The following is a 19126-nucleotide window of genomic DNA, read 5'->3' on the forward strand; positions in this document are numbered from 1 at the left end:
TCTGCTTGGGCTGCCATAATGGAGTGCCACGGACTGGGGGGCTTTAACAACAGACATTTCTTTATTTTCTCACAATTTTGGAAGTTAGAAGTCCAAGATCAAGATGCTGCCAGGGTTGGTTTCTGGTGAGACCCCTCTTTCTGGCTTGCAGATGGCCAATTTCTCACTGTGTCCTCACATGGTGGAGAGAGAGCTCCAGGGTCTCTTCCTCCTCTCGTAAGGGCACCAACCCTATGGGATTAGGGCCCCACCCTTCTGACCTCCTTGAACTTTAATTACCTCTCTAAGGGGTCTCTCTCCAAATACAGTTGCATTGGGGCGTTAGGGCTTCAACATATGAATTTGAGAGGGGACACAATTCAGTCCATAACACTATAATACCTACAGTTTGGTATCTTACATTTTTACAATCCATATTCTAACCCATGTTAGCCTCTTGGACTCCGGAGTTGGATATCTCTGCGTTCCGGTTTCAGTCACAGTTCTGGACAGCCCTGTGACTCTGGGCAAGATACTTAACCTCTCTGAGCCTCCATTTCCTCGTCTGTAAAGTGAAGGTGACAATAGTACCAGCGTTTGTGGTCATTCAAGGGTCGGATGAGATACCCATTGGCACACAGTAAACACTTGCTGAGTATGGTCTTTTCATTTCTATTTGGAACATTCCCCAAGGCTTGAAGTAGCCTTTGACAACATAATATTTAATGGCTTTATAATACTCCATAGCATGGATGTGCCCAATTTCCCATAACCATTCCTCAAGATGATATGAGGGCAGAGAGAAGCTATGAGAAGGAAGGCAGCCCCGGCACTTCTGAAGCCAGCAGGCAGCAGGTTAACTCCGAGCTGCAGGGCTGCTAGGAACCTGGCAACCAGTTTTCCCCATTTGGGATCCTTGCCCTGGAAGGCCGGCCTCACAGCAGTGCTCCAGTCAGATGGAGACAAAGAGGGCAGGAGGGGAGGCAGGACTGATTTATGAAGTGGGAAGATGCAGGGAGTTAAATATTCATCGTATGGATAAGCAGAGGCTAAGGGGAGACGCTCTGTCCCAGAGGAGCGTCACTCAGTGGAAGGTGCGGTATGAAGAGAAGAGGGAAATTACGAGCTGGAGAAGAAATGCTGGTTTAGCATTCGGGAAACAATCTTTGAGATGATGAGATCCAGCGAGGGGGAATGTTGCAGACGCCGGGCATCACTGGTGGGACGTAGGCGCCTCCACCCTAGTCCACGCCACTGTCCTCTGTTGCCAGCTGGGCACAGCTTCCTGCCCGCTCTCCATACCCTGGCTCTGGTCCCCCTGACAAAGCATCCTCCATGGAGCGACCACGGTGATATATAAAATAGGAGCCAGAGCAGGACACCTCCAACCTTCCAATGGCTTCCAGAACACAATCCAGCCTCTGAATCACGGTCTGGCCTCCTCCTCCCCCTTACCTCATCTTAGACCTTACAGGTTGAGCTCTTCTCGGCCCTAGGGTCTTCCCCGATGCTCTTGTCTCCTTCCAGAAGGTTCTCCCTTCCTTGCCTGAGTAACTCTTGATGTTCCTTCAGGTCTCAGATTTAAATTGTTCTTCCTGGAAGCCTATCCTGCTCCCCCCAGACTAAGTTAAGACCCACCCATGATCCCCTCTCCTTTGTAGAACACGTGGGCACCTATAACAATTGACATTAATGAAAGATTTGCATGATTATTATTTTAAAATTAAGTCTATATTAAATTTTAGGTTTTAGGTTTACAGAAAATTGAGCAGATCATGCAAAGAGTTCCTAATACCTGGGCTCCCCACCCAGTTCCACCTGTTATTAACATCTTGCATTAGTGTGACACATTTGTTATAGTTGATGAACCAACATTGATACAGTATTGTCAACTCAAGTCCACAGTTGACATTAGGGCTGTATCTTGCTGCTGTGTGCTTCTGTGGGTTTTGACAAATGTGTAATGTCGTGTGTCCACCATGACAGTGTCATACAGAATCACTTTCCTGCCCTAAAAATCCCCTGGGCTCCACCTATTCATCCTCCCCACCCCTCCCCCAATCACTGATCTTTTCATTGTCTCCCCGATGGACCCTATCCTCCATCAGAGGAGGGACCCCATCTGCTTTGTCGACCATTATACTCACCATTCTCAGCTCAGAGCCTGGCACATAACAAGTGCCCTATAAATATTTTTCTTTGAGTATTTTAATAAAAAGAAAATCCTACCAAACACATTATTCTGCAATTTGCTTTTTACAAATATTGACAATATATCTTGGAAATCTTCCCATATGAGAATATAGAGCACTCTCTCTAACTTTTTATTATGGAGGATTTCCAACATGCGTACAAAAATAGAATCTACTATAATGAACTGCCATATACCTGTCACCCAACTTCAGCAATTAACTCATAGCCTTTCTTGTTTCATCTGTATCTCTGCCCATGTTTTCCCTTTCTGTGTTATTCTGAAGCAGATCCCAGACATCAGATACTTTCATCTGTAAATACTTGTGTGTGTCCCTAAAGCTAAGGACTTTTAAAGATGTAACCACAATACCATCATTGCATTTAATAAACATTAATTTAATATCACCAAATGTAGTCAGTGTTCAAATTTCCAGTTGTCTCACAAATATACATTGTTTATCTGAGTTTAGAGGTTGTTTGACCAAGATCCAGATGAGGTCCACGATCTGCACTTGATTGCTTTGCCTTTGAGGTTTCTCTTGATCTGGGTCGCTCCTCCCTCCATTTCAAGTTTTGCCCCTTGCAATTCATCTGTCCTATAAACTATATCACTTCTGGATTTTGCTGATTGCGTCCCCCTGGTGTTGTTTAGTATGTTTCTCTGTCCTCTGTATTTCCTATCAATTCGTAGCTGGATCCGGAGTGTAGATCAGATTCAAGTTCAATTTGTCTTGACGAGACTTTTTCTTTGGTTGTCTCTCTCTGTTGATGCCCTGTGCCTACAGCTATCCATTCGGTAGGGGATGCTACATTGTGACTTTCAAATTCTGTCCTTCCTTCTTCAATTATCAGCTGGAATGCTTCTATAAAAAGAAACATCCCCTCATCAACTATTGGTTACCTGGAGGTACCCTTTTTATAGGACAGGCGAGACAAATGCTTCATTCTTTCCCTTTATTTACTGGTTTCAGAATGATGAGTTGCCTATAAATATTTGAATGAATGAATGAATAATACATGTGTGGATGAATTGACAGGCTTTTTGGAGTTGGGGCTTCTTTCTGCCCTCAAGGGCATGGGTGTGGGCCGCGGCTGAGAGCAGAGGTGCAGCCTGGGGCCAGGTCCACGTCTCCACAACCAGGGACAGGTAACTCTTGCTACCTGTCAACCCTCCATGGTTGAGAGCAAAGGTGGTCAGAAGCTGCGCTGCTAAAAATTCAGCACTTGGGACAAGGGCATCTCATCACCCCACCCTCACGGAGAGGTAGGAGCCAGGGGTACCTCATGCTGGGGAAGGACTCAAAATGGTGAATCCGGGAGTATTTGTCCCAAAGGAGAGTCGTGGCAGGTTGGACAGATGGCCTCAAGAGTCCCTTCCAGGCCACCATCCAAGCCCCTCCAGAGAGCTGGACCAGCCCACCCACACGCTCACTGATGCCTTGCCCCCTCCGTGTCCCCCCAGGTGCAAGTGCAACCTGCACGCCAACCTGTGCTCCGTGCGCGAGGGCAGTCTGCAGTGCGAGTGTGAGCACAACACCACCGGCCCGGACTGCGGCAAGTGCAAGAGGAGCTTCCGCACACGGTCCTGGCGGGCTGGCTCCTACCTGCCACTGCCCCACGGCTCTCCCAACGCGTGTGCGTACACAGAGCGCCCGCTGCGCCCGGGCCTCCCCCCCAGCCCCCTCCACCCTCGGACCAGTGAGGCCATGGTCTCCCCTCAGCCTTCAACCTCAGGAGCTGTGGATCTCATCACACACACACATGCACACACATGTCCTCCCTACAGAGGTGTGCACACAGAAACATGCACGCATGCACACCTGGACACACGTGCGCGCACACACATATGCACACACAGGCACACCCCTTGTTGCCAAGCTCCTAAGCGCCAGGCCCTGTCATCAAGAACCTCTAGCACACCTGCATCCTGCTGGAAACCTGAGATGAGCTTCCTCAGCAACCTTCCGCTGACCTTCCCCTTCTTGCCCCCAGGGCAGGAGAGAAGGCCCAGAGGGTGTCAGGGAGGAGGGGGTGGGGACCCCTCACTCCGGGTTAACTGTGAGGAGCAGCGCCATCCCTCGTAACCAGTGCTTATGGGCATTTACATAGCCAAGTGCTATGGGGTCCCCACTCCCTCAACCTTTCGGGTGGCCCCAGGAAGCGGGTCTCCTATTATCCCATTTTACAGAGGGGTCCTCCGAGGCCCTGGCCCATTCCCTCTGCATGGTCCTCTCCTCTCCCGGCTCAGCCTTCCTGTGCCAGAGGTCACCCTCGGGGTGCGCCCACACACGCCTGCACTATGAACACCCTTTGGGGGCCCCCATCACTGGCCCCCAACATAGTCCCTGGGTATCTCCATGAAACCAAGAGTCCCAGGGAGCCCCCGGCTGCCATGGGTAAGGGGGCCTGGGCTGGTCCCAGAGTGGGATCTCCCCAGCTGCCCCCGCCCCAGTGATTTGCTGACGCCGGTCAAGTGCTTTGACGAGGAGGCTGCACCGGGCATATTCTCTACACAGCTTCTCAGCCCTCACAGTAACCCCTCGGGTGCTATTTTCATTATTATCCCACTCTCCAGATGAACAAACAGAGCCCCAGTGACCCTCAGTGCCCTCCTAGTTCAGCAGCAAGTTAGATACCACCGCTGGACCCAGCTCCAAAGCCAGGCTGGGCCGCCGGCCCCGCTCAGCTCGCCCCTCCTGGGCACGCTCCCAGGAGCCCCTCCATCGGCACCCCCGCGACCAACCGGTGAAAGATTTATGCAACTTTAGGCTGACAAAGCCGGAAGCCTCGCAACGAGGCTGTGACAGGCATGTTGGGCGTGTGTGGGCGCTGCTCAAGAAGCCTTTGAAGGGTGACGTCCCAGAGTCAGGGCACCTGCTGGCCTGCAAAGGCACAGAGAGCGCTCTGGGCGACAGCCCAGCCCCGCCCGCTCCCCCCTCGCCACCGCGTGCCCAGCCCACCTCTTTGTTGCCAGGACCGTTTCTTGAACACTTTCCTTAGTCGCTGTCACCTCCCTCTGGCTCGCAGGCTCATCCCTTCATCTGTCCTGCTGGCCCCCCCACCTCCCCGCTTCCTCTCTGGACCCTGTTCTCCTCCTGGAAGGATCCCCACAAGGTCCCCCGGCACCCACAGACTTACCTGCAGGTCATGCACTGTGGGCCCCCAGGTGCATCCTCCCAGGCCTCCCTCACTGTCCCGCCACCAGGGTCACCAGGGGAGGTCCTCACGCCACACGTCCCCTGCCCACACCCCGGCGTCCACCCCAGGGCTCCCAGGGCACGGAGGGGTGTCCTCACTCTCCGTCCTTTGTCAGGACCGCCTGGAGGGGAAGCTGTGGCCCCGGCTCCTTCCTTCTGAGACTGACGATTCCCGCCCTGGTACCCAAAGTCCCAGGTCAGACCGTGGCCTTGGGCCCCTCTCATCCCCAGGGCACAGACAGAAAGGCCCGGGTCGGAGTCAGGCCTCTGCCACTCGCAGCTGTGTGGCCTTGGACAAGCCATTTCTCCGCCTGAGCCCTGTTTTCTCAGCTGTAGAATCAGGACCCTAATAAAACCCCCTGTGGGGCTGTTGTGAGGACTGAATGGCCCAGGTGGGAACAGCGCTCAGCCCATGCCCACGTGCAGAAAGCTCTCAACAAGTGGCAGGCGCTGCGATCATCTTCCAATCAGTCGTTCAGCCGTCCCTGCGTTTCCTCAGATGGGAGTATGCACCATGGTTTCCCTCTGGTGGTAACTTCCATCAGAGCTTCCAGTAAACCAGTCTGTCCCCGTGGCTGGGGACCCTCATGTTCTCTGAAATCCCATCACTCCTGAGAGAACAGCCACCCATCTCCTTGTCCTGCACTGGAGGACCCGAGAGTCTAAAATCAAATGAGAAGGGTGCCTGTGAAGCCCCCAGCGGAGGCTTATCAGCAGGTCCCCTGATAGGGTAAGTCACAGCTCTGAGACTCAGTTTCTCCATCTGCAAAATGGGCTAATAGGGGCCCCTCCCTCTCAGGGCACCGTTGAGGATGGAATGGATGATCTGACCCAGTCCCTGCACGGTGAGGTGCCCAGGCCCCCTGATTTCCTTTCCCCAGCCCTGGCACCCCCTCCTCTGCAGGGAGGAGGTAGCCGGGCCCCTTACTCTGCTGTGACCCTTCTCTTTCCGCAGGTGCCGCCGCAGGCTCCGCCGTTGGCAGTAAGTACACACCTGGGTCACCACCACCCTGGGAAGGCGACTGGGGCCCTCAGTGCACGAGCCTCTTTGCATGTCCTGGGAAGAGCAGGAGGGGAAAGACAGGGCTTTTCTGTCGCCCTGGATCCACAGGCCTCACCACCCGCTCCTCTAATCCATTTGCTTCTTCCCCCTCCTCACCCCCTCCTTTGTGTCTCACAGTTCCTCCCCTCTAGCTTCTCAGCTGGTGCTGCTTTGGAAAGGTCCCCTTGCCCCCCGGGGGAACTCTCTGCTCCTCCCTCTCCTGCCAGGCAAGAATGGGGGTCACCTTCCCCGACCAGAACCCCCCCACCCCCAGTCTGACCATGGGGTTTGGCCTCCCTCCGGGCAGCCCGCAGCTATCACCTCTGCAGCTGCTCGCCCACGGGGAGGCTGAGGGAAGTGAGCCCGGATCCCGACGCGTCCAGGTCAACTCAGGCCCCAGAGCAGCCAGACCATCTGAAGGAGGGTCAGGGGAGTCCCGAGAACTCAACAGGGAAGGTGAGGGAGGGCGGTAGGGGGTGACCAACTATCACGAAGTCATCATCAAGCACGCGCAGTGCCAGGCATCGGCTAAGCAGGATACTCGTACTATCTCATTTCATCCTTGAAGCCACCGCCCCCCTAGGTGGGTATTGCCATCTGTTCTCAGATTCAGCAGGAGAGAACTTGTCAAACGGCCAGCCAGTGCCGACCCCAAGTCTCAGAAAGGCTTCCAGGGGCGCCGTCTCCCTCCGCCAGGGCTCTTTGGGGCCACACTCAGCCCCGGGGCTGCTCCCTGTGGGACACCAGTGGGCGGAGAGGGGGCCAGAAGAAGCTGGACCTGGAGGGGACGCTGGTCCGCTCAGGGGGGTCTTAAGTTGCTTCTCTGCGTTGCTCCACACCCACCAACTCCCCCACCCTCTCTTGCTTTTCTCATCTCTTGCCAGGCATCAGCAGGTCTCGGAAAGACCCCGTCCCCAAAGCCCCTGTGGCCGCTGTGGCCGTGAGGGGGGACCCCACCACTCCTGCCCCTTCCACATCCACTGCTTGGGCCCCCATGGCCCCCAGCACCCCACAGCCCACAGGTGGGTGCCCAGCTACAGCCCCAGCTGCCCTGCCCTTTCCCACTTCCGGCCCGAGTCCCTGCCTCTCTCTGTGATGTGCGATGATGTGGGAGCGTCAGCCCTGGGGAGGGCAGGGGCTTGGCTTTTAGAGTAGAGAGTGCTAGATCCCAGAGCCGCAAGAGAATGGCGCCAAGAGGCCTCCGGGCCGGCTGGACCCACCTGTCACTGGGCCCAGCCAGGGCGTCCAGGGCTCACGTGAAAGTCCTGCATCCTCTTCCTCCTGCCCACCCCCGCCAGGGCACTGCTCAGCCTGGCTTAAAGGCGGGCTGACCTAGCAGGGGGGCCCCAGGGGAGCCGGCCCAGGCCCCGCCCCCACCAGCCATCCTAGCCCCGGCTCTGCCCCCTGCCCACGAGCAGCTGACCCCCGGGAACGGACAGTGCAGGGTTAGTCAAGAAGGTAGTCTCCTCGGATCAGCAAGGCGGAAGGGACCCTCTGAGCTGGCGTTTTCACACTCTGGACGGCTGGGCCCTTCGGGGCAGGGCCAGGCCAGGGGTGTGTTCAAGGCTTGGGGTGCTGGGGTGGCCCCCTGGTCTCACCCGGTCTCACTTGGGGCATCCCACCAGCTCCTGCCTGCTGCGAGTGCCAGGAGTCTGAAAGGACTCGTCCTTCCCAGAGGATGCCGGGAAGATGTGGCCAAGGTCTCTGGTCCCCAGCAGTGTGCCCCGCCTCGGCCCCACCCCCTCTGCAGGGAGGAGGTGGCGGGGTAGGGGGCTCCTTGCTCCTTGGGCAGTGCCGTGCCCCTTCCTCTCTCTGACGCTCATGGACCCTTGGAAGGGTGGCATTTCCAACGGGCAGAGAGCCCTCCGTCAGCTGGGGAGGGATCCCCGACACTCCGGCTTCGGCCTGTTGGGGGTTGGTGCTCCGCAAGCCCCCAGCCAGTGAATGCCGTGGAAAAGTCCCCCTCGCCCAGCTCCTCCGCTGGACCAGAGGGCGACACGTCACACTTCCTTTCTTTCTACCTCCTTCCCTTCTCCACGGGAGACATTTGCAGGGGGCAGGGGGCTAGCCGGGAGATTCGAGGATTTCAGGATGGCCTCTTGGCCCAGGAATCCTCTTTGGGGTGGAGGACATGCGTCACTCTGGAAATCCGGGCTCCGGACACAAGTTGGTCCAGCCGCCTGAGACTTGCGCTTTTTTTTGCTGAGCTTGTGATGGGCAGACGGGACCAAAAATAGTCGTGGTAGGTCCCGTGTCTGGCTGCAAACGGTGATCTGTCTGGGTGGGAGGCCAGACACACACACATTGAGGAAGCCGGACCCCGTTTTTGGAGCTGCTTCTGACGTGGTACGAAGGGTGCAAATTGCAAAGCTAGGAATTAAGGAAAGCATCAGAGTCAGGGCGGTGAGCCTGTACGAGAGAAGGTTTGAATCGTGAGGGTCCCGAGGACTCAGGTGATGAGAAGGACATACCCTTCCCTCCAGGCAGGACCAGCATTCAGCGGGGTCATGGTCCACTTTGCATCCTGAGTCCAGTGCCGGGCTGCAGGCATTAAGAGAAAAAGGCGGCTGCGGTGTGACAGCCGGTGACCTGAGTGTCCCAAGTCTTAGGGGTCATCAGTCCTCTTTAGCAACTGAAGCCTATGCCTGGGCCCCCATGATGCCCATTCCCCCCACCCCACGAATCGTGACTCTCACTGCAGCTAGTGGAGCTCAGACGTCTCCTGGGCCAGGAGCTTGTACTCTATTCCTTGCTCACAGCCCCACGAGATGGGGCTGTTATCTTCCTAGTCCCATAGGTGAGGATATGAAGGCTTAGGAAGAAGCAGCTGGATTTTTATGGTATGTAAATGATACTTAATAAAGCTGTTTAAAAAAAAGGAAAAAGAAGCAGTTGCTCAAGGTAACAGGCAGGACCTGAACTCGGGGCTCACTGACTCCTGATGTTTCCTGCCCACTCAGCCACCCCGTGCCACGGCCCCGAGGCCTCGGGGGTCTGTGAGGTGGTGCCGCCTTTAAGACCCGGCTTGCACAGCTCCCCAGTTCCAAAGGAACGGACGGGGCCTGCATCTGGCCTTGGCAAGTGACACGGGCCATCGAGAGAAGGCTCCTCCCGCATACCTGAGCGTGTCCCTGGAGAACCCAGTCTTTTCCACCCCCAGGCCCCCCTGAAGGTCCTGATTCTCTCCAGGTACCTCCCAAGAAGTGCTTCAGGCTCTCTGGTCCAAGTCCACCTGGGCCCTTGAACCCCTGGCCCAGATGTTTCTCCCTTCTGCCAGTGTCAAGCTGTCCAGAGGGCAGGGGCTGTCGGCAGAAAGGCTGTTCAAGACCACTAACCCTCTCCCCAGCTTGGCCGCCGAGGGTGGTGGGAGAGAGGCTGCAAAGCACAATGCCTTCAGGGCGGGTTTATCGCGGCCCTAATTAAGCCCTTGCCAATTTGGGCACTGGCATTCTCTTCTCATTGAACATCCCATAAATGTCAATTTCATGTCCAGAGGCTCTTGGCTCCCAGCTGGAAAGTCTCCCACACTTCTTAGCTGGTAGATTTTCTTTTTCTTTCCCCACCAACCGGTATCGTGCGTAATCCCTTTAAGAAGCGGAAAAAATCCGATTTCTCCCTTGTCCCTCTGGGTTTGTCCTTTGAAATTCGGCACAGAAAGATTCCTTGCCTTGCCAGCCCTACCTGCGTCCCCTGCTCTGTGTCCAGTTAGTCTTGGAGATGGGCACGGTGGCATTGGGGGGCTGACTCATGTTGGGGTCCCTGGTGAAAATGGGCCCAATCTAGGGGTCAGGGAGGATGCCCCAGTCCCCAGATTGGGGTTGGACAGGAAGAGGACCCTCTGGACACGTTTGATGTCTTGGCCAGAACACACGCCCGCTTTACAGCCATTAGCCAGAGACTTTAGCGCAGAGAGGTCTGGGCCCAGATACATGGGACTTGATCTAACTCTAGCCTTCAGTGTGGCCCCGGTGACAGGGGCCACACAGGGAGGGAGATTCAAGAATCAGGTGTCCCGCCGAAGAAAGGACTGCCCAAAGTACGCAGATTCTCGGGCATGGGGCCCCCTTCCATCCGGTGTCCGTGTGCCCTTCATAGGCTGCCGTAGTGTAGACGCTGCCTCTCCTGTAGATTTGAACCCAGTTCTATTTGGCCAGTGTAGGCAGAGCCGCTTCTTATAGTACTGCTTCTTGTAAGGGGCCTGTATGCGGTGATGCCTCAGTAGGTCCCCAGGATACGCCCAGCCCCAGCCCCTTGCATAACTTGGTTTCTCCTCTTCTTTCCCCTAAGAGTGGATCAGGCCATCTACCGCTGCCCCCCTCTGGGCGAGCGCCCCCTGGCCCCAGGTGTCCTCCAGTGCAGAAGGTATGGGGAGCGGGGAGCTCCTTCTGAGACTCTGTAGTGGAGGGAGCAGGGGCACGGGGTGGGGACGCAGGGTGGCAAGGGGCCCAAGGGCGCCGAGGGGAGGGGCCTTGGAGCTCTGCCTGCCCCTACCCCCAACTCTCACCTACTTAGTGATACCACCACACCCGACCCCTTTCAGTCCTACACTCTAACCCTAACCCTAAGCCCCAAGGGCTTCCGAGGCAAGTGGAGACCCTGTCCTGATAACAGTAACCCTCTCTCTCCCACCATCGTGCTCACAGGACCCCCTGGGCCGAGGTGGAGCTCAGAGTCAGAGAGGGCTTCCTGCAGGGGGTTGGCTGTGAGTAGATGAAGGGGGAAGGTAGCCTTCCAGGTGGCAGGACCAGCTGGGGCAAAGGCTTGGCGGTGGGATGGCAGGAAGCAGCGGCCTGACCAAGCGAGATGCGGGGAGGGGTCGTGGAAGGCACTGAGACCAAGCCCAGAGCCTCATTCTCCCACCGCAGTGGGAAGAAACACGTGGGGGCCCACGGGCTCCTTTGTAGCCGTCGTGGACACACCCAGGAGGCACACAGGGCCTGCCTGAGTCTCCAAGATGGGACGCTGTCTCCGGTCCCGGCTCACGGTTCCCTGGACATTAAGCCCTAATGCCTGGCTTAGGCAGCAGCCCAGCCCACACCTCCAGTTCCCCTCCCGCGCCAGCTGTGAGTGGTGAGCAGGGCTTTGCGCGCCCCCTGCTGGCAAGCAGTTCCAGAGCCGGACCCACAACGGTGAGGGTCTGCAGTTCCCAGCAACCCGGCCGGCCTCTGAGTCAGGGCGTCCTCCCCGGTGATGGAGAGCAGGCTGGAGGAACCACTTCCCGGCCCTGGACCCACTGGGGCACGACAGCCTCCCAGGCAGAAGCCGAGGAGACCATGGCATGCTCCCCGGCAAATACGGGGCTGGGATTCTGGGCAGTGGAAGGCAGGGCAGTCTGTGCTCATGGCTGGACGGCACCTGCCCAAGGGGAGTCCCTGGACGGTAAAGGACTCACTCTGGCTGGAGCAGGGAGCTTGCTTCAGAAAGGAAGGGAGGTGGCCAAATCTTGAAAACCAGCTACAGACGCTGGACTTGACGCTCACGGGAGTTTGGAGAAGAGAGGGGAGAGCGAAAGTACAAGGGTGTGCAAAGCAGTGTTTCCAACCAGTCAAAAAATTGTCCAGCTTCAGCAAAGTATTTAGCACAATATGAGGGATGTTGGAGATAGAGAATACTTTGGAAGGATGAATCCAGCTGGATGTGTAGATGGTGTCCAAGGAGGGACCAAAGGCAGGCCTGGTTCTCTGTGCTCCTGGTTGTGCTACGTCGTCTCTGAGCAGGTGACAAAGCTGCTCAGAGCTTGCCCAGGGCACCTTGGGAGCCTGTGCTGAGCTTTACCTCGACCAGGACAGCCCACCCTGGGCAGCTGGACCACAGCTGATGAAAGAGCTTCTTTCTCATCTCTCCAAGCTGCGGGCACCTCCACTGCTGCCCCCACCCCTGCCAAGGCCTCCAGACTTTTCCAGCTCAGGCCCAAATCTCCTCAAGTGATGCCTATTGAAGAATTCGAAGGTAAGAGGAAGGCCCCGGGGCTGATCAGCCCCTCCTCCGGCCCCTCTCCCCCCGACCTACACTGGAAAAAACAAAACAAAACAATGCAGTACATGGACCGATGCCCCCTCCCCGAGTAGCTGGGTCAAGGTGAAACGGAGCCTCTCTCGCCTCCAGTCCTCCCTCCCCAAGGGAGCTGGGAGCAGGTATGAGTCAGAAGTACAGTGGGCAAGCACGGGGCAGGCAGAGGAGCTACCAGGAATAGCCTGTCCTGGCTTCCCTGGGAGGTGTGGCCCAGCGGCTCGTCTTGGCTGAAGCAAGATCTGGGACACAGGAGTCACTGACAGTACTCCTTGGGACATCTGGAGGATGCCTCACCTTCTCACTGTCCCTGGAGGGACAAGGTGAAGGGGACGGGTCCAGGAGGCCATGGTGTGGGAATGCTCACCATCTCCTCCTGGGCACATCTCAGAGGCTCATTTCTCCAAGGTCTCCCATGCCCTTGACCCTGACACCTGGTCAGTGCCTCCTTCTCACATCACAAAATGGGGGTTGTGTCCTCTAGAGATACACAGATGGTGTCTCACAGAGGGGAGCTGGCATCCTTTCTTGTTCAAGGGGGTGTTGAGCCTCTTAGGAGGGACAGCAAGGGATGTCCCCCTCTGTGGCAGGGAAGGTGACCCTCCTCACCAAACCCCGCCCCTTGGTGATGTCATGGGAGCCACCTCCAAACCCCGGGGGCCTTGCCCCAGGTGGTCACAGGTGCCTCCAGTGAGAGTCAGAAGCTGGGCCAGGGCTAGGAGGAGTCAAGGTGAGATGCTCGGGGCACAAACCTTAAGGCAGCACTCACTCTCAGGGTCGTGCCAGAGCAGGCCCTCTGATGCCAATGAGATTTGCAGAACAGCTCGGGCTAATAAGAAAGGGTCCTGCAGGTGGGTGTTTTCCTTCCAATCATCTTCCAAAGCAGCATGGGGAGGAAGCTCCTGGCCCTTTCCATCCTCTCCAGCGTTCATGCATGCGTCTACCCTTCATTGAATCACTGGGGTACCATGGTGAACGCCATGAACCCAGGCACCACCCGCCCTGAGCTCACGGTCTGGCGGCATGACCCATCCTCCCTGCATGAATCATGTCTAACCACCCCAGCATCACGAGGGCCTCCCTGCAGAAAGCACTTCGCCCTGGTACCCGGCCAGGCTTTTAGCGGATGCTGCCCACTGGCCCTCCCTGGTGCCCTGCCCATGGGGCCAGGTGGTAATCTGTGAGCTGGGCCTACACGGGTTCTCGTTCGGGCTCGAAGCTAGCAGGCCCATCTCTCCCCACATGGTACAGAAGTGTTGGAGACCCAGGGCACCTTCCTGTGCCAGGTCCTACCCCTGGCCTCAGTGTTCGGGAATGCACCAGGGAGGGGGCAGCCAGAAGGCACACTCTCCATCTGTTCTCTGACCCTTGGTGTTTCTCGCGTTTGGCCGGCCCAGACTGCGAGTGCTATGGCCACTCGAATCGCTGCAGCTACATCGACTTCCTGAACGTGGTGACCTGCGTCAGCTGCAAGCACAACACACGAGGCCAACACTGCCAGCACTGCCGCCTGGGCTACTACCGCAACGGCTCCGCGGAGCTGGACGACGAGAACGTGTGCATTGGTGAGCCCTCGGCTGGGAGGCGGGGGCCCCGCACGCGAGTGTGCGGACCAGGGTGCACGGCGGAAGAGCAGCGACACCCCTGCATCGGAATCCCCGGGGGAGGCCGGGGAAATGCCAATTCCAGGGCCCACTCTAGAGACAGAAGCCTCCAGAATCCGCTCTATTAATAACCTCCCCATGTGGTTCTCCCTGCAGGCACTGGCATTTCAGAGCCACTAGTTCCAGTCAAAGACGGGTTCTAGGGCTTGCCTGGCTGTGTGCCTTTGGGCAATTGTCTTCCCCTCTCTGGGGCTGTTTCCCTGTTTGTAAAATAGGGAGGTGGATCAGATCAAGGGTTTTCAGCCGTTTTGGGGGGACTGAAGCTTTTCTTCAAATGAATTTTTTTCTCACGCTTTATATGCCCGCCACCCCCAGTGGGCAGACGGTTGGCTTTCTTTAAACTCTGCTCCAGGACTGGCTTTTGGGGTAAAGAAGGAAATCTACAGGGGCCCTGGGCCCAGGCAGAGGCAGGCCATCCCAAAATACCGAACATGTGGCCCACAACCAACACCCACTAGTCTGGAAGACGGTCTCCAGTAGAGGCCAGTTCTCAGCCCTCGGACGCCCAGCGCCCTTGGGAACCCACTGCCCATCCCCCGCCCAGCAGGCCAGCCCCGGCTGCGCACAGGAGGGGCTGCCCGCAAAGCTGCAGCTGTCAGTCTGAATTATGGCAGCGGCCTTCAGATAATTTCATCACAACTCTAAAGTGATCCCAACGGAACTGTGCTGCCCATGTCACACCAGCCAGCAGCAGGGACAGGGCAGGGCCTCTGGATCCGATTAGAGGCGTGCCTCCTCCCCCAGCGCCTCCTTTTGCCTTGCCTGTCTGCCTCCGCCCCCCACCCCCGGGCCCGGCACTAGGCGACAAGGACTCCCAGAGTGGGGGCATTTGGCTCCTCCCACGGAGCAGGGCGAGCTGGCGGCCTCTGGGGCTGCTCCACCCGCCCTGGAGAGGCGCTTCGGAGGCCGACTACGCCCTGCCCCCTCCGCACACACACCCCCGGCCCCCAGGACAGATGCCCGGTGGCCTCTGCTGAGGCTCCTCCCACCTGTCAGTCACAGCTCTTCGGAGCCGGGAGGGATCAGCGCCCGTCCCGGTTACAGAAGCGGAGACGCAGGCCCAGGGACGGGAAGGGGATGGTCCGGGCCACACAGCGCCAGGGCCAGAGAGGGGAAGGGGCTTAGTGGATGTGAGAAAATGAAAACTGTCCCCTCGAGATCTGGACGCCCCAGGCGTCCCCACCCCGCCGTCCAGCGGCGGGTGCGGAGATCCGGCTGGGAGGGTTGCCGGGGCGGGCGGGGTGGGCCCGTGCGGACGGCGCCCACACGTCGCCCCTGATCGCTCGCCGTGCGCGTGTCCGTCTAGAGTGTAACTGCAACCAGATCGGCTCCGTGCACGACCGGTGCAACGAGACCGGCTTCTGCGAGTGCCGCGAGGGCGCGACGGGGCCCAAGTGCGACGACTGCCTCCCCACGCACTACTGGCGCCAGGGCTGCTACCGTGAGTGCGCGCCGTCCCCCTGCGCGGGGCCGCGTGCTGCGGGGCCCGGGGCGGGGCCTCGAGGCCGCCCAGGTCGGGTCCGGGTAGGTGGGTGGGTCCCAGGGGCGGGACCTGGCGCTTCCGGGGCGGGGGCCGGTAGGTGGGCGGGGCCTGGTGTTGCCCGAGGCACGTCCGGGTGGTGGGCGGGGCCTGAGGCGAGCCGGTGTAGAGTCGGTAGCGGGAAGGGGCTTGGAGGCCAAAGTGGAGCCAGGGGTTGGCTGCAGTTAGTTGGCTGGAGGCGGGCGGATTTGCGGGGAGGGAGGGAGGGAGGCGGTCCGAGGAAGTGAGGGGCTGGCGGAGGCCCGACGTTAGCCACGGGAGGAGGGTGGAAGGGCGCCCCAGGCACATGGAGCAGCACGTGCTAAGCTCTGGACGGGAGAGCAGGTGCGTCTGAAGAACTGCACCAAGGCCAGTGCCGGGCCGGGGCGGGGAGAGCCGGGCAGCGGCGGGAGGGAGGCAAGGGCCCGGTCTCGCCCAGCCCTTGGTACCATCCCCGCCGGGACGCTTCGGGCCACGTGCGCCCTGAGCCTCCAACACCCGCTGGTCCAGGCCGCGCCCCCAGCGTTCGCAGGTCCCAGGGGCTGAAGCTCCAGCGAGGGGCGGGGGGAGGGAGGGCTGGACCGGGCCGCCACCCGAGTTAACCGCCCCTCCGCCCCGCAGCCAACGTGTGCGACGACGACCAGCTGCTGTGCCAGAACGGCGGCACCTGCGTGCAGAACCAGCGCTGCGCCTGCCCGCGCGGCTACACCGGCCTGCGCTGCGAGCAGCCCCGCTGCGACCCCGCCGCCGCCGACGGCGGCCTGGACTGCGACCGCGCGCCCGGGGCCGCCCCGTGCCCCGCCACGCTGCTCGGCTGCCTGCTGCTGCTGCGGCTGGCCACCTGCCTGGACTGCTGAGCCCCGCGGAGGACCCCCGGCCAGGGGGGGAGGCCGGACCGTGCGCCCCGCCGAGCCCTACGCCCCGCGCCCGGCGAGCCGGGAGCCCGGGGGCCGGCGTCGGAGGCCCGGCGGCCAGAAGGGTGCGGCCCGAGCTGCTCCCAGGTGCTACTCAGCAGAGTCCTCCCGCCCCATCCCCCCCGAAGTGGCACCTGCCCCCGCCCCGGCGCCGCAGCAGGGGATGCTGTGTGGTCGCGGCCCCAGCGGCCCGCGATTTCGGTCTTAGTTTTTCTTTTATATTACCCACCGCCCCTTTCCTTTTTTTTTTTTTTTTTTTTTTTTTGCGGGCGGTGAGACAGGGGGGTGGGAGAAGCGCTGCTCATCCCAACAGCCCCAGGTCCTGCCTCCTGCCTCCCTCTCCCCCCACCACACACACGACTGTTGCAGACACCCCCTGCGCCTGTCCCTGGCTCACCATCAGCCAGCGGACCCGAAAATCCAGTTGCCTCCACCTCTAGTCACTGACTTGATTCTCTTTTCTATTCTTTGTTTTCCCTTACAACCCACCAGACCCCAGGCCTTTCCAGAGGCCTGGTGACCAAGGAGCTCGCTGTCTGGGGGAAGGGAGTTAGGAAGGAGGGTTGGGAGGGCTGGAAACTTCCTTTTGTAGAGAACTATTTTTGTTTGTATTAACCGCCCCTATAAGGAGGGACAAGAGCGGGGACGCTGGACACCACGGGGGTGGTTGATGGTGTATAATCTGACAGTAAAGAATCTGCTCACTGCTGTCTCCAGGGCCTGTTTTCTTTCTGTTCTTTTTTACCCAGCAAGTGTGGGAGTTAAAGGGGAGCCCACAAAATAGCCTTAAAGAAGCAATTTCACGCTCAAGGCCATCCCTTCCCCAGGCCCTTCTGTGAATGACAGGCAGGCATAGCCAGTGCAGCTCTCTCACCATGTGGCCAGGCCTGGCCCTGCAGTGACCTACAATGTTCCCCAAACTTGGGAGGTTATCTCCCTCCTTCCCCTCCCCCCAAAAAATCCAGAGCTTATTGGCACTTTGCCTTGGTTGTCCTCAAATTTAAAAGCATGTGGTGGACATTGATACCCTTGCTGAAAAGTGCAAGGCAAGCGACTGGCAGAGCCGTCTACCAGGGCTCGACTCTGATGCTCCTGTTTATAAACCAGGATGGGGGTGTCCTATCAGGCCTGCTGGACCCCAGCCTCAGGCCCATTGTCTGCTGCTGCCACCGCCTTCCAGAGCCCCCTGGTGGTCACATGCCAAGGTGGGCACAGGCTGGTGGAGGCGGCAACGCAAAGACCCACAGCCGACCACCCTCTCCTCTCTCCTTCCTCTTTCCCTCCAGAGCACCAGGAAGGGGATGGCAGAGGGGACCAGGGGCAGTGTGGGAATTGTGAAAGGGAGCTCCAAAGAAAGGGGTGCATCAGCTTAGCCTTGTGCTTCTGGGGTGCCCGTGGGTCTCTCTGGCCCTTGGGAGTTGGATTTCCCTGCTGTCTCTCAAGAAGATCCAGATTTCCCTGCCCACCTGCTTATTTCCCAGCAGCCCCGGAAGATTCCCAGCCCACGGATCAGGTTCTGGTCCCTTGTTGCTCCTACAGCCGTCCCCTGCCCCCCCCCGCCCCCTCCCCCCACCCCCACCCCCTGAAGTTACCCTCTGGCTGCAGCCGCTCTTTCCAGGCTGGGAAGTTTAAAACTGCGTTCCTCCTGCAAGTCCCCAAAGCAAGGCTCAGACGGAGTTTAACAAAAGTTGAGGATGACAAGAGATTACAACATGGCTACAGGTGGATATAAAATATGCTTAGAGCCTCTCCGGGTCAAACACTGACCCCTCCTGGCCTCCAGATCTCCCTCTGCTCCTAACCCCAAGAAAGTGCCTTCTTTCAGCTCCGCCCCTGCCCCTGCCCCGTGGCCTCAGTGGCTAAAAGAGAACATCCCTGGGGTCCTCGTGGACGGGAGGGGCCATGTGACACAGCTCTGGCCAATGGGCTATAAGCAGGAGTGATGGGCGGGGCCTCCAGAAAGCTCCTTAGAAGCCTCTCCTCCCCTCACTCCCCACCCAGCCTCAGCTGGCCAAGTTTGGGGCCCTGGCGTTTCTCTCTTACCCCCTCTCCCCATGCTCTGGCGGCATGGGGTGGGAGAGCCACCCCCTCAGGATGGTGGAGCTGAGAGGGTGGAAGTTGGTTTTCTGAGGACCTAGCAGAGCAGGGGATGCCAGCCCTAGTTGCTGACCTCCACACTTCTTAATGTGTGAGAAAAAATAAACCTTGATATGATTAAAACACTGGTCTTTGGATTTTCTGTTACACGCAGACTTAACCAATTCCTAAGTTATTGGCCCTCCCCACCCAGCATCTTGGTCTCTGAGTCCACTGATGCAGAGACACTAAAATGTTACCCCCGCTTAGCCACAGCCCCTGTGTCATAACACTGCCCACAACGAAGACTGTTGTCAGATGGCAGTGGCTTTAGGCCCAGGAGTTCAGGGCCTGTCAAGCCGCCTCTTTCCAGAACAGGACCTGCCTCCGCCTTCAAAGGAGCACAGGGTAGGCTGACCAAAATCCACCTCTAGATAAAACACCAACTGCAGGCTGCAATTTGTGAGCAGTGGTCACCTTCCTCCTAATCATCGTGATATTAACATATAAAGGAACCATGATCATTCACCCCC

The 19126-nt window shown here is 58.4% G+C and overlaps 1 protein-coding gene across 8 annotated transcripts in view; it reads left to right on the top strand.

Annotated features, from left to right (window-relative positions):
• NTNG2 (netrin G2) overlaps positions 1-18655 on the top strand; it is a 76844-nt gene extending 58189 nt beyond the window's left edge. For 4 of the 8 annotated variants that reach the window (XM_057549226.1, XM_057549228.1, XM_057549229.1 and 1 more), the window contains 8 exons: positions 3635-3807; positions 6325-6351; positions 7296-7433; positions 10699-10773; positions 12259-12360; positions 13818-13985; positions 15391-15525; positions 16225-18655. In XM_057549226.1, the coding sequence (XP_057405209.1) occupies positions 3635-3807; positions 6325-6351; positions 7296-7433; positions 10699-10773; positions 12259-12360; positions 13818-13985; positions 15391-15525; positions 16225-16460 (1054 nt within the window). In that variant the 3' untranslated portion in view covers positions 16461-18655. The remainder of the gene's footprint in view (positions 1-3634; positions 3808-6324; positions 6352-7295; positions 7434-10698; positions 10774-12258; positions 12361-13817; positions 13986-15390; positions 15526-16224) is intronic. The other 4 variants (XM_057549230.1, XM_057549232.1, XM_057549233.1 and 1 more) reach the window with 4 other exon arrangements.
• Positions 18656-19126: the final 471 nt, after the last annotated feature.

Source organism: Balaenoptera acutorostrata, chromosome 6, assembly GCF_949987535.1.
Source record: "Balaenoptera acutorostrata chromosome 6, mBalAcu1.1, whole genome shotgun sequence".
In the NCBI taxonomy this organism is placed as follows: domain Eukaryota; kingdom Metazoa; phylum Chordata; class Mammalia; order Artiodactyla; family Balaenopteridae; genus Balaenoptera; species Balaenoptera acutorostrata.